Source organism: Hyla sarda, chromosome 5 (assembly GCF_029499605.1).
Source record: "Hyla sarda isolate aHylSar1 chromosome 5, aHylSar1.hap1, whole genome shotgun sequence".
In the NCBI taxonomy this organism is placed as follows: domain Eukaryota; kingdom Metazoa; phylum Chordata; class Amphibia; order Anura; family Hylidae; genus Hyla; species Hyla sarda.
In genome coordinates, this window is record NC_079193.1 from 378304956 (window position 1) to 378330963 (window position 26008).

General features: G+C 42.9%; 1 protein-coding gene across 1 annotated transcript in view; it reads left to right on the forward strand.

Annotated features, from left to right (window-relative positions):
* Window positions 1–26008, forward strand: part of ADGRB1 (adhesion G protein-coupled receptor B1) — a gene marked incomplete in the record, with an annotated part of 689450 nt that overhangs the window by 185807 nt on the left and 477635 nt on the right. Inside the window, 1 exon segment of the mRNA XM_056522870.1 lies at window positions 9134–10038. Within this exon segment, the coding sequence (XP_056378845.1) occupies window positions 9300–10038 (739 nt within the window).

Below are 26008 nucleotides of genomic sequence, written 5' to 3' on the forward strand. Positions count from 1 at the left end.
GGTATCACATGGAGTAGATACAACAAATCACACAGCATGATAGTATAGACCAGGATACAGATGGTATCACACATCAGCATAGGCTCAGCAGTACTCATAATAAGCTTAGATACACCAGCTCGGTAGATACTATAATACATGATAAGCTTAGATACATGATAATCTTAGATACACCAGCTCAGTAGATAATATAACACATGATAAGATTAGATACAACAGCTTAGATACTACCAGCCAAAACTCTTTAGGGCAGAACCTGCAACACAAACATATTAGGCTTTGCCTTTTCCCCACAAATGCCATCAGCCTCCTCCAAACACAATGCCTCCTCCAACCCCCCCCCCCCCCAAGCACACACAATGCATTCTGCCTTCCCCATATTCCTCCAGCCTTCGCCACTCAGAATGCCTCCAGCCTCACCCATATTCCTCCAGCCTTCCCCACATACAGTGCCTCCAGCCTCACCCCACACAGTGACAGAGAGGTGTAGATTGGTGACAGAGGGGTTTAGAGGGGAGACAGAGGGGTGTAGATTGGTGACAGATGGGTTTAGAGGGGAGACAGAGGGGTGTAGATTTGTGACAGAGGGGTTTAAAGGGGAGACAGAGGGGTGTAGATTGGTGACAGAGGGGTTTAGAGTGGTGACAGAGGGGTGTAGATTGGTGACAGAGGGGTTTAGAGGGGAGACAGAGGGGTGTAGATTGGAGACAGAGAGGTTTAGAGTGGTGACAGAGGGGTGTAGATTGGAGACAGAGAGGTTTAGAGGGGAGACAGAGGGGTGTAGATTGGTGACAGAGAGGTTTAGAGGGGAGACAGAGGGGTGTAGATTGGTGACAGTGGGGTTTAAAGGGGAGACAGAGGGGTGTAGATTGGTGACAGAGGGGTTTAAAGGGGAGAAAGAGGGGTATAGATTGGAGACAGAGGGGTTTAGAGTGGTGACAGAGGGGTGTAGATTGGTGACAGAGGGGTTTAGAGGGGAGACAGAGGGGTGTAGATTTGTGACAGAGGGATTTAAAGGGTAGAGAGAGGGGTGTAGATTGGAGACAGAGAGGTTTAGAGTGGTGACAGAGGGGTGTAGATTGGAGACAGAGAAGTTTAGAGAGGAGACAGAGGGGTGTAGATTGGTGACAGAGAGGTTTAGAGGGGAGGCAGAGGGGTGTAGATTGGTGACAGTGGGGTTTAAAGGGGAGACAGAGGGGTGTAGATTGGTGACAGAGGGGTTTAAAGGGGAGAGAGAGGGGTATAGATTGGAGACAGAGGGATTTAGAGGGGTGTCAGAGGGATGTATGGGATAACAAAGGGGTGTACAGGCGTGACAGAGGGGTGTACAGGGGTGACAGAGGGGTGTAGATGGGTGACAGAGGGGTGTACAGGGGTGACAGAGGGGTGTAGATGGGGTTTGGAGGAGTGACAGAAGGGTGTAGAGGGGTTAAAGAGGAGTGTACAGGATGATGGAGGAGTGTACAGGATGATGGGGGAGTGTACAGGGGTGAAAGAGAGATTACGAGGGGTGACAGAGGGGTGTAGAGTAGTGAATGCAGGCTGGGGGTGCACTACCTGAAGCTGAGTAGGCCTCTGTCAGTGCCGTCCCTGCTCCTTCCCTCCATCCACATCATTCTGCTGAGGGACCAGGGAGAGTCCAGAGCGGCTCCACTGGAGAAGGAGGATGCACAGGGATCAGAACTGTTGTATCCCGTCCCGGCAGTGCTACCGACGTTTCTTCCACCCGGATGGAAAATTCAACAACATTTTTGTGTCATCTTTCCCACTGGAATGTCCCGGCTCCCTGGTCGGAGATCCCTGCCAAGTGTAATGTGTGCTGGACTCCCTGTGCCGGACTCCCTGTGCCGGACTCCCTGTGCCGGACTCCCGGTGCCGGACTCCCTGTGCCGGACTCCCTGTGCCGGAATCCCTGTGCCAGACTCCCTGTGCCGGACTCCCGGTGCCGGACTCCCTGTGCCGGACTCCCTGTGCCGGAATCCCTGTGCCGGACTCCCTGTGCCGGACTCCCTGTGCCGGACTCCCTGTGCCGGAATCCCTGTGCCGGACTCCCTGTGCCGGACTCCCTGTGCCGGAATCCCTGTGCCGGACTCCCTGTGCCGGACTCCCTGTGCCGGACTCCCTGTGCCGGACTCCCTGTGCTGGACTCCCTTCTGCTGGCCTCCCGGTGCCGGACATCCTTAGCCAATGTGCGATCGCCACAGTCGCCTTATGGGAGCTTCTGCCCTGAACACATGATAAGCTTAGATACACCAGCTTAGTAGATAATTTAACACGTAAAAAGTTCAGATACACCAACTCAGAAGACAATATTACATATCAGAAGACAGTATAAGCTTGGATGTGGCTCAGCAAACAGAGTCACACCTGATAGGCTTAGATACACCAGCTGATACACTTGCTCAGCAGACAGTAAAGATGCATTTGGCTTAGACCCTTGGCTCTACGGTAGGATATCACACATTATAGGTTTAGTTAATAGGCCTAGCAACTGTATCACAAAAGATGGACTTAGATACATGTTTTTCAAGACAGTATTACAAGTGATAGGCTTAGATACAGCAGCTCAGTAGAAAGTATCACAAATAATATGTTCAGAAATAGTGGTGCAGCAGGCAGTATCGTACATAATAGGATTAGATACAGCAGCTCTACAAACAGTATCACACATGATAGGATTAGATACAGCAGCTCTACAGACAGTATCACAGGATAGGATTAGATGCAGCAGCTCTACAGACAGTATCACACATGATAGGATTAGATACAGCAGCTCTACAGACAGTATCACACAATAGGCTTAGATACAGCAGCTCAGTAGACGGTATCACAAATAATATGTTCAGAAATAGTGGTGTAGCAGGCGGTATCATACATGATAGGATTAGATACAGCACTCCAGCAGAGGGTATCACACAGGATAGACTTAGATACATAAATCTATACAATGTATGGAGGGATAACAGTGACTCCAGCTTGTAGCCTGGACGTACGGCTCTAAATGGCGCTTGTTATGATAATTGATGAAAGCCGCGTCTATTTGACAATCCTGCGTATTGTTTGCCGTCTTCTGTACTTGGGCCAAATTGGCTTCACCGGCGGCGGCGATCTGTGGCGTTCGGTGATCTGAGCGCTCCTGACAGCCGCTCTCTAACTTGTCAACTTTTCACCTAACACGTTTTATTGTGCGCTTAATATTTAATTAGATATAATGTCATTGGAGTTGGCATCGCCATCACCCATCTGTCCCCTCTCCAATATACACAATGGCCTCATAATCCGAAAGCCTCACTGGCATCTACCGCTACCGCGCCATCCTCTGTACTCTCTGTAGGGGCAGCCATGGATGATGATGATGATGATGAAGGTCATGATGACGCGATGATAAAGATAACTGGGATGATGAAAGTGGTGATGATCTATGGTGGTGATGACAGTGATGATGATGATGATGATAACAATGCTGAAGATGATGAGTATGTTGATGATGGTGATTTTGATTATAATGATAATAATGATCATAGTTATAATTACAATAATTTTGACGATTATGATGGTTGTGGTGATGATGATAATAGTGGTTAACGATGGCAACATGATGTTTGTTATAGAGGTGATGATAAAGATGTAATTTACAATGATGATGATGATGAGAGTTATGATCACTAGTGTTGCTCGCGAATATTCGCAATTCGAATTTTAATCGAATTTTAATTGGCAAATATCTCTGCACTGTCCCCTGATATATTTATACACAGTTATTAGGTCGCCCCTAAGCCTTCTTTTTTCTAAACTAAATAACCCTAATTCTGATAATCTTTCTGGGTCCTGTAGTCCTCCCATTCCCCATAATACCCTGGTTGCCCGTCTTTGAACCCTCTCCAGCTCCACTATATCCTTCCACGCAGTATTCTATGTGTGGTCTGACTAGTACTGTACACAGTATTCTATGTGTGGTCTGACTAGTACTGTACACAGTATTCTATGTGTGGTCTGACCAGTACTGTATACAGTATTCCATGTGTGGTCTGACCAGTACTGTACACAGTATTCTATATGTGGTCTGACCAGTACTGTACACAGTATTCTATGTGTGGTCTGACTAGTACTGTACACAGTATTCTGTGTGTGGTCTGACCAGTACTGTACACAGTATTCTATGTGTGGTCTGACCAGTACTCTACACAGTATTCTGTGTGTGGTCTGACCAGTACTGTACAGAGTATCTTATGTGTGGTCTGACCAGTACTGTACACAGTATTCTATGTGTGGTCTGACCAGTACTGTACACAGTATTCTGTGTGTGGTCTGACCAGTACTGTACACAGTATTCTATGTGTGGTCTGACCAGTACTGTACACAGTATTCTATGTGTGGTCTGACCAGTACTGTACACAGTATTCCATGTGTGGTCTGACCAGTACTGTACACAGTATTCTATGTGTGGTCTGACCAGTACTGTACACAGTATTCCATGTGTGGTCTTACCAGTACTGTACGCAGTATTCTATGTGTGGTCTGACCAGTACTGTACACAGTATTCTATGTGTGGTCTGACCAGTACTGTACGCAGTATTCCATGTGTGGTCTGACCAGTACTGTACACAGTATTCTATGTGTGGTCTGACCAGTACTGTACACAGTATTCTATGTGTGGTCTGACCAGTACTGTACACAGTATTCCATGTGTGGTCTGACCAGTACTGTACACAGTATTCTATGTGTGGTCTGACTAGTACTGTACACAGTATTCTATGTGTGATCTGACCAGTACTGTACACAGAATTCTATGTGAGGTCTGACCAGTACTGTACACAGTATTCTATGTGTGGTCTGACCAGTACTGTATACAGTATTCTATGTGTGGTCTGACCAGTACTGTACACAGTATTCTATTTGTGGTCTGACCAGTACTGTACACAGTATTCTATGTGTGATCTGACCAGTACTGTACACAGTATTCTATGTGTGATCTGACCAGTACTGTACACAGAATTCTATGTGAGGTCTGACTAGTACTGTAAACAGTATTCTATGTGTGGTCTGACCAGTACTGTACACAGTATTCTATGTGTGGTCTGACTAGTGATTTGTACAGCGGTATAATTATTTCCTTGTCGTGGGCATCTATTCCCCTATTAATGCCCCCCATGATTTTATTTGCGTTGGCAGCAGCTGCCGACACTGGTCACTACAGCTAAATTTACTATTAACTAAGACTCCCAAGTCTTTTTCCACATCAGTAGTCCCAAGTGTTCTCCCATTTAATACGTAATCCCAGCCCGGATTTTTGTTGGTGTTGAACCTCATCTGCCCCTTCCCAGCCCAAACCTCCAACCTATCCAGATCCATTTGTAACAGTGCCCTGTCCTCTATTGTGTTATCTACTATACACAGTGCACTTTCCTCTATTGTGTTATCTACTATACACAGTGCACTGCCCTCTATTGTATCTACTATACACAGTGCACTGTCCTCTATTGTATCTACTATACACAGTGCACTGTCCTCTATTGTATTATCTACTATACACAGTGCACTGTCCTCTATAGTGTTTACTGTTTTACAGAGTTTAGTGTCATCTGCAAAGATTGCTACTTTACTATTCAACCCCTCTTCCAGGTCATTAATGAATATATTAAATAGGACAGGGCCCAAGACTGACCCCTGTGGTGCCCCACTAGTAACAGTCACCCAATCAGAATAAGTACCATTAATAACCACCCTCTGTTTCCTATCACTAAGCCAGTTACTTACCCACTTGCACACTTTCTCCCCCAGCCCAATACTTCTAATTCTATGCACCAACCTTTTATGTGGCACCGTATCAAATGCTTTGGAAAAATCCAGATATACGACATCCAGCAATTGCCCCTGGTCCAGTCTGGAGCTCACCTCCTCATAAAAGCTGATCAGGTGACGGGACCGATCCCTCATAAACACATGCTGATATGGAGTCATACATTTATTTTTATCAAGATATTCCAAAATAGCCTCTCTTAGAAAACCCTCAAACAATTTACATACAACCGAGGTTAAACTAACAGGCCTATAATTACCGGGGTCACCTTTTGACCCCTTTTTAAATATTGGCATCACATTTGCCATGCGCCAGTCCTGGGAAAAAGTCCCTGTTACTATAGAGTGATATTGGTGTTATTGGTGATGTTGATAACTGGTGATATTGTGATGGTGATGACTGGTGATATTGGTGATAACTGGTGATATTGGTGATGTAATGACTGGTGACTCGTGATACAATGACTTCAATGATAACCCAGTATACACTTAGCTCCTGAGCTCCCCTAGTGGTGGCTGCAGCAGACACAATGCTGCCATGTGACTCTATATCCATGCAGAAGCTTTGGAGCTTTGTTTTAGAAATACTGATGTGTTAACAAATAAATCAGAATATTTTTTCTGTACCTAAAAACAATATGATGATAAAAAAGGATGTTCACTTTACATTAAATGTGGTCACCCTAGGGGGGGGGGGGGGGTGGGGGGTGTCATGGTATCTTGGGTCCCAACGTCACTACACATCTTCCAATTAAGGCAATTGTTTCCAAAACAGTGATTCATCTTCCACGTGTCACATAGACAAGAGAGGGTCCGGCAGCCACCTGCCCCCTGATTCGTCATTATTTCTGCCCTTGTCTGACATATCCTATGAATACTCTGAGTGGTTATCTCACAACACATTGCAGCTCTGCTACATCTGCATAAAAACAGTGGGGATCATTGTGCAGGACACGTGCTGACAGAACTTTACATGATAACTAAAGAAACTGCGGTAGACTCCACTGATGATGCCGGACACCACCATCAAAACCCAACGGGCCCCATTAAAGTCAATAAACATCCATTGGGAGTTTCTTTTTTCATTCTATAGAACCTTACACTGTTGTCATTCTGCTTAGAACAGTGTTGCCAACATGTGGCTCTGAAAACTACAACTCCCAGCATGCTGGGAGTTGTACTTTTGCTGCAGCTAAAGAGCCACAGGTTGGGGACCACTGATTTAGAGTTAAAGGGGTACTCTGCCCCCAGGGAGAACCAAACGATAGGGGATAAGATGTCCTGCCGATGAGGACCCTCGTGCTGCACCCGACATTTGTTTAGAGCGTCGTGTGCAGCACCGGAGGGTCATGATGTTATGGCGGCGCCCCCTCAATAGAAGTCTTTGGGAGGGGGCGAGCCGACCTGGAGATTGGGGGGGTGGGAGGGGGTGGGAGGGGATTGGGGTGTTGGTCCCAGCGGCCGGACCCCTGCGACCAGACATCTTATTCCTTATCCTTTGGATACAATGAGACTTTTAACCCTTTAAAATCTCATTATATCTGTTAAATTCTCACTATATGTAACTGGTTATCAGAGTCATTTGTTTATAGTTAAAGTCTGATTGTATCTATTTTGTTTCCGGTCTCCGGATTGTTACATTGTCACAGCTCGTTCAGAGTTAAAGTCTCATTGTATCTTTTTAGTTTCCGGTCTCTGGATTGTTACATTGTCGCAGCTCGTTCAGAGTTAAAGTCTCATTGTATCTTTTTAGTTTACTGTCTCCAGATTGTTACATTGTCGCAGCTCGTTGAATGTTAAAGTCTCATTGTATCTTTTTTGTGTTTCCGGTCCTCGGATTGTTACATTGTCGCAGCTCGTTGAGTGTTAAAGTCCCATTGTATCTTTTTAGTTTACTGTCTCCAGATTGTTACATTGTCGCAGCTCGTTGAATGTTAAAGTCTCATTGTATCTTTTTTGTGTTTCCGGTCCTCGGATTGTTACATTGTCGCAGCTCGTTGAGTGTTAAAGTCTCATTGTATCTTTTTAGTTTCCGGCCTCCGGATTGTTACATTGTCGCAGCTCGTTGAGTGTTAAAGTCTCATCGTATCTTTTTTGTGTTTACGGTCCTCGGATTGTTACATTGTCGCAGCTGATTGAGTGTTAAAGTCTCATTGTATCTTTTTAGTTTCCGGTCTCCGGATTGTTACATTGTCGCAGCTCGTTGAGTGTTAAAGTCCCATTGTATCTTTTTAGTTTACTGTCTCCGGATTGTTACATTGTCGCAGCTCGTTGAGTGTTAAAGTCTCATTGTATCTTTTTAGTTTCCGGCCTCCGGATTGTTACATTGTCGCAGCTCGTTGAGTGTTAAAGTCTCATCGTATCTTTTTTGTGTTTACGGTCCTCGGATTGTTACATTGTCGCAGCTGATTGAGTGTTAAAGTCTCATTGTATCTTTTTAGTTTCCGGTCTCCGGATTGTTACATTGTCGCAGCTCGTTGAGTGTTAAAGTCCCATTGTATCTTTTTAGTTTACTGTCTCCGGATTGTTACATTGTCGCAGCTCGTTGAGTGTTAAAGTCTCATTGTATCTTTTTAGTTTACTGTCTCCGGATTGTTACATTGTCGCAGCTCGTTGAATGTTAAAGTCTCATTGTATCTTTTTAGTTTACTGTCTCCGGATTGTTACATTGTCGCAGCTCGTTGAGTGTTAAAGTCTCATTGTATCTTTTTAGTTTCCGGCCTCCGGATTGTTACATTGTCGCAGCTCGTTGAGTGTTAATGTCTCATTGTATCTTTTTAGTTTCCGGCCTCCGGATTGTTACATTGTCGCAGCTCGTTGAGTGTTAATGTCTCATTGTATCTTTTTAGTTTCCGGTCCTCGGATTGTTACATTGTCGCAGCTCGTTGAGTGTTAATGTCTCATTGTATCTTTTTAGTTTCCGGCCTCCGGATTGTTACATTGTCGCAGCTCGTTGAGTGTTAATGTCTCATTGTATCTTTTTAGTTTCCGGTCCTCGGATTGTTACATTGTCGCAGCTGGTTGAGTGTTAAAGTCTCATTGTATCTTTTTAGTTTCCGGTCTCCGGATTGTTACATTGTCGCAGCTCGTTGAGTGTTAAAGTCTCATTGTATCTTTTTAGTTTCCGGTCTCCGGATTGTTACATTGTCGCAGCTCGTTGAGTGTTAATGTCTCATTGTATCTTTTTAGTTTCCGGTCTCTGGATTGTTACATTGTCGCAGCTCGTTGAGTGTTAAAGTCCCATGGTATCTTTTTAGTTTCCGGTCCTCGGATTGTTACATTGTCGCAGCTGGTTGAGTGTTAAAGTCTCATTGTATCTCTTTCCTCTCCGCAGACTTCTCCGAGCGGACACTAGGGGTCGCCTGAGACAAGCAGACCAGGGCTGGATTGATTTTCCTCAAGCCTCATAAAACCGCTGCGGCTCCTGCTCCACCTGTTATGTCCGAGATCTGGCCCCTGCCTGACAATTACTGTGAATTCCAGAGGAGCAGAGACCTAGGATGAGGAGCCCTGGATCCCCCCACAACTTGCTGCTCCTCACGTCTGCACTTTCCCTGCTCTCCCCGGCCACCTCCAGCCTTGACTTGGGACTCAATTCTTGTACGACGCAAGTCCAAGGGGAATTCTATGGTTATTTCTCTTCTTTGTCTCTCTTCCCTTTGAACAATTCTTTGTGCGCCTGGATTATCCAGAACCCCGACCCTCGGAGATACACCCTGTACGTGAAGGTATCCAAGCCGGCGGGTATATGCGACCACCAGCAGATCCGCACCTCGCAGTTTGACTCTTTCCTGGAGTCCACACGGACCTACTTGGGGATGGAGAGTTTCGACGATGTCTTGAAACTGTGCGACAGTTCGGTCCAGTACGCCTTCCTGCAGTCTAACAAGCAGTTCCTGCAGATGAGACAGACCCTCCCCAGGAAAGAAGACCCCCAGCTGCAATGGAAGACCTCCCAGCCGCAGGAGACGGATTTCTCTCTGGAATATCTGGTCTTGGGGAACAGGAACCCCCGGAAAGCTGCCTGTCAGATGCTGTGCAAATGGCTGGACACCTGTCTGAGCAGCAGCAGCAGCTTCCACCCCTGTGGCATCATGCAGACCCCCTGCTCCTGCCATGACGGGGACGTCCAAAGCAGCAGTGACCCCCTGGGGGCCAACAAGAAGAGGGGCGACTGCTACAAGGATGGGATTTACCTGGAAAACTGCATGAGCAGCTCCAGTGCCGGAGAGTTCCAAGGTGAGTGATGGCGGAGGAAAGTTTTCTGCTGCACTTTGCTCCTCCTGACACTAGGAGTCTGCAGCAGAGACGAGTTTGCCATTTGGCACAATGTGCACTGATATCCTAATGTGTTTAAAGTGAATGAAGATGAATGTCAATGTAGTAGTGTAGCACGATGCGGTGATATTGCAATAGGTTTTACATAGAGATGTAGCAGAGCTGAGTATGTAAAGTGCTACATTTTCCATTTGCCACAATGTGCTCTGCTATAACAATGCATTATTTGTGGTTTTCAGATATAAAATGCAGTATGGCAATGTGTTATCTCTGGTTTTTCATAGAGATGTAGCAGTGCTGAGTATGTAAAGTGCTACATTTTCCATTTGGCACAATATGCACTGATATAACAATGCATTATTTGTGGTTTTAGATATAAAATGCAGTATGGTAATGTGTTATCTCAGGTTTTACATAGAGATGTAGCAGAGCTGAGTATGTAAAGTGCTACATTTTCCATTTGCCACAATGTGCTCTGCTATAACAATGCATTATTTGTGGTTTTCAGATATAAAATGCAGAATGGCAATGTGTTATCTCTGGTTTTTCATAGAGATGTAGCAGAGCTGAGTATGTAAAATGCTACATTTTCCATTTGGCACAATATGCACTGATATAACAACACATTATTTGTGGTTTTAGATATAAAATGCAGTATGGCAATGTGTTATCTCAGGTTTTACATAGAGATGTAGCAGAGCTGAGTATGTAAAGTGCAACATTATTCATTTGACACAATATGCACTGATATTCTAATGCACTGATATTCCAAATAGGGTGCCTCCAGATGTTGCAAAACAACAGCCAAAGGCTGTCCGGGCATGCTGGGAGTTGTAGTTTTTAAACTCCTGGAGGCACCCTGGTTGGGAAACACTGTATCTAATGTGTTATAAAGTGAATGAAGATGAATGTCAATGTAGTAGTGTATCACCATGCAGTGATATTACAATATGTTTTTCACAGAGATGTAGCAGAGCTGAATAAGTAAAAGGGCTACATTTTCCATTTGCCACCATGTGCTCTGATATTCAATGTGTTATTTGTGGTTTTAGATCTAAAATGCTGTATGGCAATGTGTTATCTCTGGTTTTACATAGAGATGTAGCAGAGCTGAGCATGTAAAGGGTTGAGTTTGCCATTTGGCACAATGTGCATTGATATTCTAATGTGTTACAAAGTGAATGGAGATGAATATCAATGTAGTATTGTAGCACAGTGTAGTGATGTAGCAATACGTTACTTCTGGTTTTACATAGAGATGTAGCAGAGCTGAGTAGGTAAAGTGCTAAATTTTCCATTTGGCACAATATGCAGTGATATTCTAATGCAGTGTTTCCCAACCAGGGTACATCCAGATGTTGCAAAACTACAACTCCCAGCATGCCGGGACAGCCAAAGGCTGTCCGGGCATGCTGGGAGTTGTAGTTTTGCAACACCTGGAGGCTCCCTGGTTGGGAAACACTATATCTAATGTGTTATAAAGAGAATGAAGATGCAGTGATATTGCAATATGTCTTACATAGAGATGTAGCAGAGCTGAGTCTGTAAAGTGCTGTGTTTGTCACTTGGCATAATGTGCTCTGATATTCTAATGTTTTACAAAGTGAATGAAGATAAATGTCAATGTAGAACTGTAGCACAATGTGGCGATATTGCAATATCTTACTTCTGGTTTTACATAGAGATGTAGCAGAGCTGAGTATGTAAAGTGCTAAATTTTCCATTTGCCACAATATGCACTGATATAACAATGCATTATTTGTGGTTTTAGATATAAAATGTAGTATGGCAATGTGTTATCTCCGGTTTTACATAGAGATGTAGCAGAGCTGAGTATGTAAAGTGCTGAGTTTGTCAATTGGCACAATGTGCTTTGGCATAACATTGTGTTATCTGTGACTTTAGATATAAAATGTAGTATGGCAATGTGTTATCTCTGGTTTTACATAGAGATGTAGCAGAGCTGAGTATGTAACGTGCTACATTATTCATTTGACATAATATGTACTGATATTCTAATGCAATGTTTCCAAACCAGGGTGCCTCCAGTTGTTGCAAAACTACAACTCCCAGCATGCCCGGACAGCCAAAGGCTGTCCGAGCATGCTGGGAGTTGTAGTTTTGAAACTCCTGGAGGCACCCTGGTTGGGACACATTGTATCTAATGTGTCATAAAGTGAATGAAGATGAATGTCAATGTAGTAATGTAGCACAACGTCGCAATATCTTACTTCTGGTTTTACATAGAGATGTAGCAGAGCTGAGTATGTAAAGTGCTACATTTTCCATTTGCCACAATGTGCTCTGATATAACAATGCATTATTTGTGGTTTTAGATATAAAATGCAGTATGGCAATGTCTTTTCTCTGGTTTTACAGAGAGATGTAGCAGAGCTGAGTTTGTCAATCGGTGAAATGCATAGTGACAGCCAAATGAGTTATGGCCAGTTTACGTATTGAGTTGCCATTTGTCACAATTTGCAGTAAAATGACAATGCATAACCTGTGGCCTATTTAAATGCAGTTTAGCTGAGTTTGTTGTATGGTACAAATTGTCAAAGCAGTGATTTTTTTTTTTTTTTTTTTTACATAAGACTGTAGCATTGCTGAGTTTGTCATTCAGTACAGCCCAATATTTTATGGGTTCACGTCCCATCATGTCACAGCTGAGTTTGCAGCTTTGCACAATCACGGGGACATGTTCATCACAATGTGTTATCTCTGGTTCTACATAGAGATGTAGCAGTACTGAGTTTGTCATTCGGCAGTGGTTTTGTATACTGATGTAGCAGAGCTTGACTTTTGTTTGATATCATAATATGTTATTTGGGGTTTCACGTGTAGATGTCGCAGCACCGAGCTCATCAGTCGAGTTTAAAGGGGTATTCCAGGAAAAAACGTATATATATATATATATATATATATATATATATATATATATATATATATCTCAACTGGCTCCAGAAAGTTAAACACATTTGTAAATTACCTGAAGTTGAGTTGTTTTTTTCTGTCTGGCAACAGTGCTCTCTGCTGACACCTCTGCTTGTCTCGGGAACCGCACAGAGTAGAAGAGGTTTGCTATGGGGATTTGCTTTTAAACTGGGTGGTTCCCGAGACACGTGTCATCAGAGAGCAGTTAGACAGAAAAGAACAACTCAACTTCAGAAGCTCATAAGTACTGAAAGGATTAATATTTTTTTAATAGAAGTAATTTACAAATCTGTTTAACTTTCTGGAGCCAGTTTATATATAAAGAAAAGTTTTCCCTGGATAACCCCTTTAAGCTTCTACATGGGATACAGCAGAGCTGATTTTGTTTGTTAACACAATGTGTAGTAACATGAGTATCTTATGTAGGGCGTTACATATGAAATGGGTTTGATGCAGCAGAGCTGAGTTTATCATCCAATACTACTTACTATTATTTTTATTATTATTATTATTTTATTATTATTATTATTATTATTATTATTATTATTTTATTATTATTTTATTATTATTATTATTATTTTATTATTATTATTATTTTGGTGTTTTTTTCTGACTGGTGTAGCAGAGCTAAGTTTGCCTTTTTCATCATGATATCACAGCATTCTGTCAGTGATGTTGGGTTGGACTCTACCTCTGCTACATCACTGGAATAGACCTTACAATGTGTTCCAGCTATCTGAACTGGTTTTCACAAGTGGAACTTAAATAGAAGAAGCATGATTTATAGTTTATCTGTGGGTTTACATAGGACTGCAGGTCACATCTACTACATTATCTGTACTCAGAGAGTTATCACTGTGTTATCTGTGGTGTTACATAGGACTGCAGGTCACATCTATACATTATCTGTACTCAGAGAGTTATCACTGTTATCTGTGGTGTTACATAGGACTGCAGGTCACATCTATACATTATCTGTACTCAGAGAGTTATCACTGTGTTATCTGTGGTGTTACATAGGACTGCAGGACACATCTATACATTATCTGTACTCAGAGAGTTATCACTGTTATCTGTGGTGTTACATAGGACTGCAGGTCACATCTATACATTATCTGTACTCAGAGAGTTATCACTGTGTTATCTGTGGTGTTACATAGGACTGCAGATCACATCTACTACATTATCTGTACTCAGAGAGTTATCACTGTTATCTGTGGTGTTACATAGGACTGCAGGTCACATCTATACATTATCTGTACTCAGAGAGTTATCACTGTTATCTGTGGTGTTACATAGGACTGCAGGTCACATCTATACATTATCTGTACTCAGAGAGTAATCACTGTTATCTGTGGTGTTACATAGGACTGCAGGTCACATGTATACATTATCTGTACTCAGAGAGTTATCACTGTGTTATCTGTGGTGTTACATAGGACTGCAGGTCACATCTATACATTATCTGTACTCAGAGAGTTATCACTGTTATCTGTGGTGTTACATAGGACTGCAGGTCACATCTATACATTATGTGTACTCAGAGAGTTATCACTGTTATCTGTGGTGTTACATAGGACTGCAGGTCACATCTATACATTATCTGTACTCAGGGAGTTATCACTGTGTTATCTGTGGTGCTACATAGGACTGCAGGTCACATCTATACATTATCTGTACTCAGAGAGTTATCACTGTGTTATCTGTGGTGTTACATAGGACTGCAGGTCACATATATACATTATCTGTACTCAGAGAGTTATCACTGTTATCTGTGGTGTTACATAGGACTGCAGGTCACATCTATACATTATCTGTACTCAGAGAGTTATCACTGTTATCTGTGGTGTTACATAGGACTGCAGGTCACATCTATACATTATCTGTACTCAGAGAGTTATCACTGTTATCTGTGGTGTTACATAGGACTGCAGGTCACATCTATACATTATCTGTACTCAGAGAGTTATCACTGTTATCTGTGGTGTTACATAGGACTGCAGGTCACATCTATACATTATCTGTACTCAGAGAGTTATCATTGTGTTATCTGTGGTGTTACATAGGACTGCAGGTCACATCTATACATTATCTGTACTCAGAGAGTTATCACTGTGTTATCTGTGGTGTTACATAGGACTGCAGGTCACATCTACTACATTATCTGTACTCAGAGAGTTATCACTATTATCTGTGGTGTTACATAGGACTGCAGGTCACATCTATACATTATCTGTACTCAGAGAGTTATCACTGTGTTATCTGTGGTGTTACATAGGACTGCAGGTCACATCTATACATTATCTGTACTCAGAGAGTTATCACTGTTATATGTGGTGTTACATAGGACTGCAGGTCACATCTATACATTATCTGTACTCAGAGAGTTATCACTGTTATCTGTGGTGTTACATAGGACTGCAGGTCACATCTATACATTATCTGTACTCAGAGAGTTATCACTGTGTTATCTGTGGTGTTACATAGGACTGCAGGTCACATCTACTACATTATCTGTACTCAGAGAGTTATCACTATTATCTGTGGTGTTACATAGGACTGCAGGTCACATCTATACATTATCTGTACTCAGAGAGTTATCACTGTGTTATCTGTGGTGTTACATAGGACTGCAGGTCACATCTATACATTATCTGTACTCAGAGAGTTATCACTGTTATCTGTGGAGTTACATAGGACTGCAGGTCACATCTATACATTATCTGTACTCAGAGAGTTATCACTGTGTTATCTGTGGTGTTACATAGGACTGCAGGTCACATCTATACATTATCTGTACTCAGAGAGTTATCACTGTTATCTGTGGTGTTACATAGGACTGCAGGTCACATCTATACATTATCTGTACTCAGAGAGTTATCACTATTATTTGTGGTGTTACATAGGACTGCAGGTCACATCTATACATTATCTGTACTCAGAGAGTTATCACTGTGTTATCTGTGGTATTACATAGGACTGCAGGTCACATCTATACATTATCTGTACTCAGAGAGATATCACTGTGTTATCTGTGGTGTTACATAGGACTGCAGGTCACATCTACTACATTATCTGTGCTCAGAGAGTTATCACTGTGTTATCTGTGGTGTTACATAGGACTGCAGGTCACATCAATACATTATCTGTACTCAGAGAGTTATCACTGTTATCTGTGGTGTTACATAGGACTGCAGGTCACATCTATACATTATCTGTACTCAGAGAGTTATCACTATTATTTGTGGTGTTACATAGGACTGCAGGTCACATCTATACATTATCTGTACTCAGAGAGTTATCACTGTGTTATCTGTGGTGTTACATAGGACTGCAGGTCACATCTATACATTATCTGTACTCAGAGAGTTATCACTGTGTTATCTGTGGTGTTACATAGGACTGCAGGTCACATCTATACATTATCTGTACTCAGAGAGTTATCACTGTTATCTGTGGTGTTACATAGGACTGCAGGTCACATCTATACATTATCTGTACTCAGAGAGTTATCACTGTTATCTGTGGTGTTACATAGGACTGCAGGTCACATCTATACATTATCTGTACTCAGAGAGTTATCACTGTTATCTGTGGTGTTACATAGGACTGCAGGTCACATATATACATTATCTGTACTCAGAGAGTTATCACTGTTATCTGTGGTGTTACATAGGACTGCAGGTGACATCTATACATTATCTCTACTCAGAGAGTTATCACTGTTATCTGTGGTGTTACATAGGACTGCAGGTCACATCTACTACATTATCTGTACTCAGAGAGTTATCACTGTGTTATCTGTGGTGTTACATAGGACTGCAGGTCACATCTATACATTATCTGTACTCAGAGAGTTATCACTGTTATCTGTGGTGTTACATAGGACTGCAGGTCACAGTTTTTTTAAGTAGCATAGGTCACAAAATCAGCACAACCGCGGCCCCCCCAGAGTGAGCTCTGCTGCATCAATAATCTTCATCCCTTCCAGTCGCCGTCCTCCTCCTCCGGCCCCGTCCATTCTGTGGTGGTAAATGCTGAACATGGCGGCTGCCATCATTGGGTTGAGCCGTTATCTGTACTGGGAAAAGATGGATCGATACAGATCCGAAGCGAAGTGATCCGTGTATCACAATCCCCCCGTGGGTATAATCGTCTGGAAGTTTCTTCTTTCAGGAAACATTCTAAGTATTCAGAGAATGGCGCAGAAGGCGCGGAGGCTCCTGTAGGACTTATTGATGCCATCAAGTGATTGAAGTCGGGGACCACTTTCCCTGATTGCCGTATAAGACAAATCCTTTAAGAGAGTTGAACAAACTTTGCAACTTTTTTTAAGCCTTAAATCATCTGACAGCGGCGGCAGATGAGAAAAAAAACTGTGCGCAAAATTAGTCCAATCTACCAGAAAAACAACGAGGCGCTGAATCTTAGAAACTGGAAAGTTGTTTACTGTAATTGGTTACGGATTTTACAAGAAAGTTTCTTGGGGGAAATATTTTTCAAATTCAGAAAACAAAATACGGATTTATGGTCTATTAAGAGCCAAGGGGCAAGAAGGGATGAGGAAGGGACCTTAAAGGTGTTATCCAGGAATAGGAAAAAAAGAGCTAATTTCTTTCAAAAACAGCTCCATGTCTGTCCCCAGGTTGGTTGCGGTATTTCGTCTTGGCTCCATTCACTTCAATGGAACTGAGCTGCGGAACCACACCCAACCTTGAGACAGACGAGGAGCATTTTTGAAAGAAATTTGCTCTGTTTTTCTATTCCTGGATAAGCTCTTTAAAGGGTACCTTTCATCAAAAAAAAACTTTTGATATATCATAGATTAATGAATGCAGAATAACTTTCAATTTGCATTTTATTAAAAAAAGCTTCTTTGTATTTAATTTTCCACTTTGAAAAAATAACCACTAGGGGTCCCCCTACCAGTACTGGCCACAAGCCTTTATTTTTTTTTCTTTTTTTCTTTTTTTAGATTTCAGACTCATGCTGGAGTCCTAAATCTCAGACTGCAGCTGGGACACAGACAAGCTCAGCACTGCTCCCTGCCAGGGAGCAGTGCTGAGCTTGTCTGTGTCCCGGCTGCAATCTGTGATTTAAGACTACAGCATGAGTCTGAAATCTATTTAAAAAAAAAAAAAGGCGTGTGGCCACTACTGGTAGGGAGACCCCTAGTGGTCATTTTTTCAAAGTAACCATGAGTCCTTTAGATGGAGAGATGGACCTTGTAGACCACTTTCCCCACCTTTGTCCAAAATCTAGAGTGATCTATCTCTTAGATTGAAGGGTTGAAGGGTTTATCATGGGGTTTGTTGGGATTGGTGGACACATAGAGATGGACCATGTTACTACTGGGCTTGGAGACAACTTCCCCCCAGATTTGGCCAGAATTGGGCGTGATCTATCCCTTAGGTTGAAGGGTTTATCATGGGGGATATTGGTATTGGGGAACGTTCAGAGATGCTCCTCTTGGGCTTGTACACCACTTCCCCCTGCCTTTTTCCAAAATGAAGAGTTTTCTATTTCGTAGGCTGAAAGGTTTAGCATTTAGTATATTGGAATATGTGGACTTGCGGAGATGCCCCTCCTAGGCTTGAAGACAATTTCTCCCCAACTTTGGCCAAAATGGAGTCTGATCTATCTCTTTGAATACTTTATCATGGGGTGTATTGGTATATGTGGACATACCGAGAAGAACCATGTCCATCCTTGGCTTGACGACAACTTTCCCCTGAACTTTGGTCAAAATGGAGCGTGGTCCATCTTTTGGGGTGAAGGGCTTGGAACATCACATATTTACCAGAAAAAAGGTTGTAAAGTAGCACTCCGCCTCTAGACATCTTATCCCCTAGCCAAAGGATAGGGGATAAGATTTCTGATCATGGGGTCTGGCAGCTGGGACTCCCACGTTCTTTGTGTAGCACCTGTCGTCCGTTTAGAATGCTGGGTGCAGGTGGCGGGGGTCGTGATGTCATGACCACTCCCCCTTGTGATGTCACACCACACCCCCTCAATGCAAGTCTATGGGAGGGGGCGTGGTGTCCACCACGCCCCCTCCCATAGACTTGAATTGAGGGGGCATGGTGTGAAATCAATAGGGGCATGGTCGTGACATCACGACCCCCGCCGCCCCCTCCAAAAGTTTGGAACAAAATGGGGCAGCAGAGTACCTCTTTAAGTCACCAGTGAAACAGAAGATGGGTGAAGGATTCTCCGCAGGTTCTGCTCTGCTATGTTCTAGGGTACCAACAACATTCCTGGTCCACAGAGCTGGCAACTTGATACACTGCCCACCTGGTTCTCTGGTTTAACCCCTTTTTGAGGAAGCATGTGAAGAATTGCTTGGCGGACTCTTTCCATATGTGCTGTTAGGGCAGATAGAGGTCATAGGGTCAGGTTGTGTACTGGTGGACATACAGAGATGGACCATGCCCCTCCTATGCTTGAACACCCCCCCCCCCCCCCCACTACCACCACCATTGGCCAAATTGGAGTGTGGTCCTTCTCTTGGGGTAAAGGGCTTATCATGGGTTGTATTGGGGGACAAGGATTCAAGACTTATGGTCTATAGACAAATAGTGGGCAAGAGAATGTGAGGTGCCCAAAGTCACTGGACTAACCCATGAGTAGAGGAACCCTACCATCTCCCATGCTTGGGGTTTTGCCTCAGGCCAAAGATCTGTAACCCGTAAGTGCTGTGGGTTATCTGTATTGGAGGATAAGGAGTCAAGACTCATGGTCTATGCACAGTCAGGACTTGACCTCTGACTCCACCCCTTTTAGGTCTTGTAGGCAACATCTTAGTGTCACAGACCCCAGAGGTATGGGGGGTATTGGTGCACACTCAGTCCTGCCTCATGGTCTATAGGGAGCTATGGGTCTGGGAAGGCTAAGGGGCTCATAACCAATGGTCCCACCCATGAGTTAAAAATCATACCCAAACTTGGAGGTAACTTTCCTCTGCCTCTTATCCAAAATATGTAGCTTGAAATTGTTGTCGATCTTTTATGGGTTGAAGGGTATTTGATGGGGAATTGGTGGTCTATAGACACCCATGGGGCAAGGAGGGTTGTCCCCATTACTACTAGATCCACCACTGAAAGGTCACCCAAATCTCCTTCTAGGATTGTGGCCAATTCCCTAATGTCTGTAACCCAAGATGTATGTCCCCTAAGTGCTGTCAATGTCCTAAAAGAGGACGGGTTTGTCATGGTGGAGATGCATGGTCAACAGACATGTATGGGATAAGAATAAATGATGGGCCCGAAACTACTGGTGCCATTCATGGACCGATGAAGAATCCTCAGCTTCCATGTGCCCAGATCCAATCCTGTTTATCAAGGTATAAAGTAGAGTAGAGTACGGAGCACTCACCGTGCAGGACTCACCAATCAGAAATCTTTTCCTGGAGACGCGGAGGCAGGAGCGTGCACCGGGCAGGCTGTCGCCTGCCCGGTACACGCTCCTGCCTCCGTGTCTCCTCGCCTAGCAGTTTCACTTGTTACAGTCAAGTCCTGCACGGTGAGTGCTCCCTACTCTACTCTACTTTATTACATTGATAAACAGGATTGGATCTGGGCACATAGAACCTTTAAAATATATCAGTCCATAATCAGTCCATGAATGGGCAAAGTAGTTTCGGACCCATCATATTGAATCACTGAGCTTATTGCGAGTTGCGCCGCCGTGTTCAGATGTCAGTCTCTTGCATTTATTATATCTGATCTGGGAAACTGTGCCGGGATCTTTCTCCCTCTCCATACAATACCAATCCTGTTTATGACTAATGCCGATTAAGGGGGCCCCATACACCCACTGTCAACCTGATGTTTTTTCTATTTTCGATATCTCTCCTGATCCCCCCCATACATACAAACAAACATTCGTACATTGTATATAGAGTGAGGAGGTTCTGACCTGCTGGGTTTTCTTGGTTTTTAGAATCATTGGGATGTAAATTCTGTAGAACAGAGCAATAAGTGCTTAAATGGGTTGTTCGGGATAAGACAGAAACATGGAACGTGTCGGCAGATAAGAACCATTAGGCCCATCTAGTCTGCCCAATATTCTACATACTATCAATAGTCCCTGGCTCTATCTTATATGAAGGATAGCCTTATGTCTATCTCTATCTTATATGAAGGATACCTTATGCCTATGCCTATCTTATATTAAAGATACCCTTATTCCTATCCATACCTTATATGAAGGATAGCCTCATGTGTATCTCTATCTTATATGAAGGATAGCCTCATGTGTATCTCTATCTTATATGAAGGATAGCCTTATGTCTATCTCTATCTTATATGAAGGATACCCTTATTCCTGTCCATATCTTATATGAAGGATAGCCTCATGTGTATCTCTATCTTATATGAAGGATACCTTATGCCTATCTTATATGAAGGATATCCTAATGACTATCCCTATCCGATATGAAGGATAGCCTTATACATATCCCTATATTATATGAAGGATAGCCTTATGTATATCCCTATCTTATATGAAGGATAACCTTATGCTTATCCCTATCTTATATGAAGGATAGCCTTATGCCTATCCCTATCTTTTTTTTGAAGAATAGCCTTATGCCTATCCCTATCTTATATGAAGGATAGCCTTATGCTTATCTCTATCTTATATGAAGGATAGCCTTATACCTATCCCTATCTTATATGAAGGATAGCCTTATACCTATCCCTATCTTATATGAAGGATAGCCTTATACCTATCCCTATCTTATATGAAGGATAGCTTTATACCTATCCCTATCTTATATAAAGGATAGCCTTATGCCTATCCCTTTCTTATATGAAGGATACCCTTATATCTATGCCTATCTTATATGAAGGATAGCCTTATACCTATCTCTATCTTATATGAAGGATAGCCTTATACCTATCCCTATCTTATATGAAGGATAGCCTTATTCCTATCCCTATCTTATATGAAGGATAGCTTTATACCTATCCCTATCTTATATGAAGGATAGCCTTATTCCTATCCCTATCTTATATGAAGGATAGCTTTATACCTATCCCTATCGTATATAAAGGATAGCCTTATGCCTATCCCTATCTTATATGAAGGATAGCCTTATGTCTATCTCTATTTTATATGAAGGATAGTCTTATGCGTATCCCTATTTTATATGAAGGATAGTCTTATGGGTATCCCTATCTTATATGAAGGATAGCCTTATGCTTATCCCTATCTTATATGAAGGATAGCCTTATTCTTTATATAAGACAAGACCAGATATATTAGATTGTATATTGTGTTTACAAGGTATACCTCTATACTAATGCTGAAGTCCATGCACATACCTTGATGCGGTTCCTGGCCAGCTGGCAGCAGGATTGTCGTTTTCTGGACAAGGACGCAGAGTAGCACAGTCAGGAGCCAGACCAAGTCAGACGTGATGGTGAACTTGGCCGCACATCAGATCCTCAGTTCAGGAGTCCATTAATGGGTTGATGTAAGGTAACCTGAGGTGTGAGGACCAGATTTGATGCTGTTATTTTACCCCTAACCCCACAAGATGGTTTGGAAACCCAGTTCATGGACCCCAGGTTTGTCCCCAATAGAAAGTTAACAAGAAAAATGGAGTTGGACACCACATGACATACTCAATGTTACAGCTAGGGCTGGATCCATGAATCACTAGTAAAGAAAAACTATGGTGTCCTATTCTCAACTGATACAACAAATTTGGATACACCAAACCAGCACTCACCAGGCAGAGGAAACGCCAACAGAGCTAATATTGGTTGGCAGCCCAATCTTACTTTTCCTTTTTGAAGTGGCTGTGCCTAGTATTGCAACTCACTGCAATGTCATGCACCTTCAAGTTAAAGGGGTACTCACTCCGAGAAACTAAACCCATAGCCCATCCTATCCCTCTCATAAACCTATTTAATTGTTTAAATATCACTCTTTAGCTATATAAAGCAGTTTATCCCCTTTTAATTGTCACCTATATACAGGGAGTGAGGAAAATACCTCCTCCTGCCATCCTTTGTGTCTTTGTTCATACCCCTCTCTGAAAGCAGCCCCCACCCTGAGAGACACAGACTACATGGTTTCTGTCCTGCACTGATGACTCATTCTCTCTTTAGTGCTGAGAGACGGAAGGTGTGTGGGGCTTTAGCTAATCACACACTAAACTTCTTTCTGCTGCTCAGCACAGGAGGGTGGGGGCTGCTCTCAGAGAGTGAGCTAGACAGCAGAGCTGCAATGATTTCTGGGAAATGTAGTATCTATGAGACATGGGGGAAGGAAAGGAGGACGAAGAATATCAAGCAGCCAGAGAAGACCACAGGGGCCACAGGAGCCATGCGTGTCAGACAGGATCATTTACAGGGAACATATGTTCCCTGTAAATGATCCTGTTTGATATGCATGGTTTCTGTGGCCCTTGTGGTCTTCTCTGGCTGCTTGATATTTTTTGCCCTCTTTTCCTTCCCCCATGCCTTATAGATACTACATTTCCCAGAAATCATTGCAGCTCTGCCGTCTAGCTCACTCTCTGAGAGCAGCCCCCACCCTCCTGTAGTGTGGTGGCTTTGAAGCTTTTTTTTATATGCATTGTTTTTATACCCTGGAGTTCCCCTTTAATGGGACTAAGCTACAGTACAAATCACAGCCACTAGAAAAAGTATGAAGCAGGACCTAGTAAACAATTAAGAAGGTGCAGACCCTGAATCGTGCATTGGGTTTTGGACCCCCAACTATCTGATATTGGTGGCCTATCAACAAGCTATTGATATTCTTCACTAGAGTGCCCCCACAGGGTGTAAATTACTCATAGTTCCCATTAAACAATAGACCATCCACGTTGGGTCGTCCAGAGTCAAGAAGGTATTCCCTCTACTTCTCCTACGTGACCAAAACTTGGACACCCAAGGATCTCAGGTCAAGACTTCAAAAACATCGACTTTTTTTTTCCCCTTCTAAATCTCAGTTATTCAGTATAAGTTTTTGAATAACATCTCATCTCAGACCCATTTGTTGGTTAATGTTGACTCAATGGGACCTTGACGGTTTTAGGTCATCATCTTCCGGAAAATCAACAGGAAGTTCCGGAACGTTCTTCTCCTAATTAGGTCGCCTGTGGTTGGATGATGTCATATTTCAATTATGGAGAAGGAGGATGTAAAGAGAAGAACTCGGCTGGTGCCGAATAATGAGCCGCTCTTGTGGGGCAATAAAGGACCTCAACCGGCCTCTTAGTCATCGATATTCAGGACTAAAGTTTGTCTACATTGTTTGACAGTCGAGTTCCTGTTCCATAAGTTTATACTGAGCCGTGATGTCAACAGCAACCATTGAATCCATAGAAGTCTACGGAAATTGTGCAGATTTATGCTAATTTATGCTAATTAGATTAAAAGTTACAATGCAACTACATTGGGTAAGTCTTGAGCCTTTGAGCCGAGATAAAAGTTACATCATTGGTCTCAAACTGTGGCCCTCCAGATGTTGCAGAACTTTAACTCCCAGCATGCCCGGACAGCCGTTGGCTGTCCGGGCATGCTGGGAGTTGAAGTTCTGTAACCACTGAGACCACTGAATTACATTATCGCAATAAAACTTTAAAGGGGTACCCCGGTGGAAAACTTATTATTATTATTTTTTTTTTTTTTATGAACTGGTGCCAGAAAGTTAAGCAGATTTGTAAATGACTTCTATTTAAAAAAAAAATATTTACCCTTCCAGTACTTTTTAGCAGCTGTATGCTACAGAGGAAATTCTTTTCTTTTTGAATTTCTTTTTTTGTCTTGTCCACGGTGCTCTCTGCTGACACCTCTGTCCATGTCAGGAACTGCATAGGTTTGCTTTGAGGATTTTCTCCTGCTCTGGACAGTTCCTGATACGGGCATCAGGTGTCAGCAGAGAGCACTGTGGACAAGACAAAAAAGAAATTCAAAAAGAAAAGAATTTCCTCTGTAGCATACAGCTGCTAAAAAGTACTGGAAGGGTAAAGATTTTTTTTAATAGAAGTAATTTACAAATCTGTTTAACTTTCTGGATCCAGTTGATTTAAAAAAAAAAAAAAAGAATTCCACCGGAGTACCCCTTTAAGGTTTGCCTATGGGAACTGGGTTTGCAGTTGACCTTGTGACCCTGTTTCTCATAGTTAAGCACTGGAGTTGTGTTATAGATGTGGACACTAGGTCAATCAAAAGTATCAAAGGTCAGATCTTCCACCAGGGCTAGCCTTAGGGGTGTGCAACCTATGCAACTGCACCAGGTACATCATCTGCCCTTGTGGAGCGTCTAGGATGGGCCGGTTCTTGAGGCTTGTGGCCCCCATGAATCTTACTATTAAAGGGATTGTTCATGGTTTTATATAAACTATATGGTACTGAGCTGAGCTGGGGGAATAGAAAAAAAACAAAAACAACATACTTACCTACCCCTGTCCCGCACTGGTCCTCCGCAGATCCTGTTTGCCTCTGCCTGGTTCCCCGGTCTTCTCCCTTCTTCCTGCTTTGGAGACAAATGCTATCTGATTGGCTGAGCCGACAGGTCCTGCATCAAACACTCGTCTCGGAAGCAAAAAGAAGAAAGAAGACTGGGAGGACCAGACTGAGGGGAACAGGAACCAGCGGAGAACCGGGGCTAGGTATGTATGTTCTAATTGCCAACACCCCCACCCCAGCACCATATTGTTTAATAAAACACTGGATAACCTGTTTAAAGGGGTTTTCTCTATATATGGTATATATAAGCGCTATCCATATCCACAGGGTAGGGGGAAATTTTTTTTTTTTAGATCTGTGGAGGTCTTACCATAGGAATCATATCCAAATGAACGGAGCAGCAGAATGCATGCTCGACTGCTTCTCTGTTCATTCACCAGGTTTCGGGGGATTCTGAACATTGCCGACCACTGACCTTGACTATGTATTCAAGTCCCTTAGAGAACAAATGGAGTGATATATGCGCACTGCACCTTAACTCACTCAAGGGAGAGTGGACCTCCATTCTCATG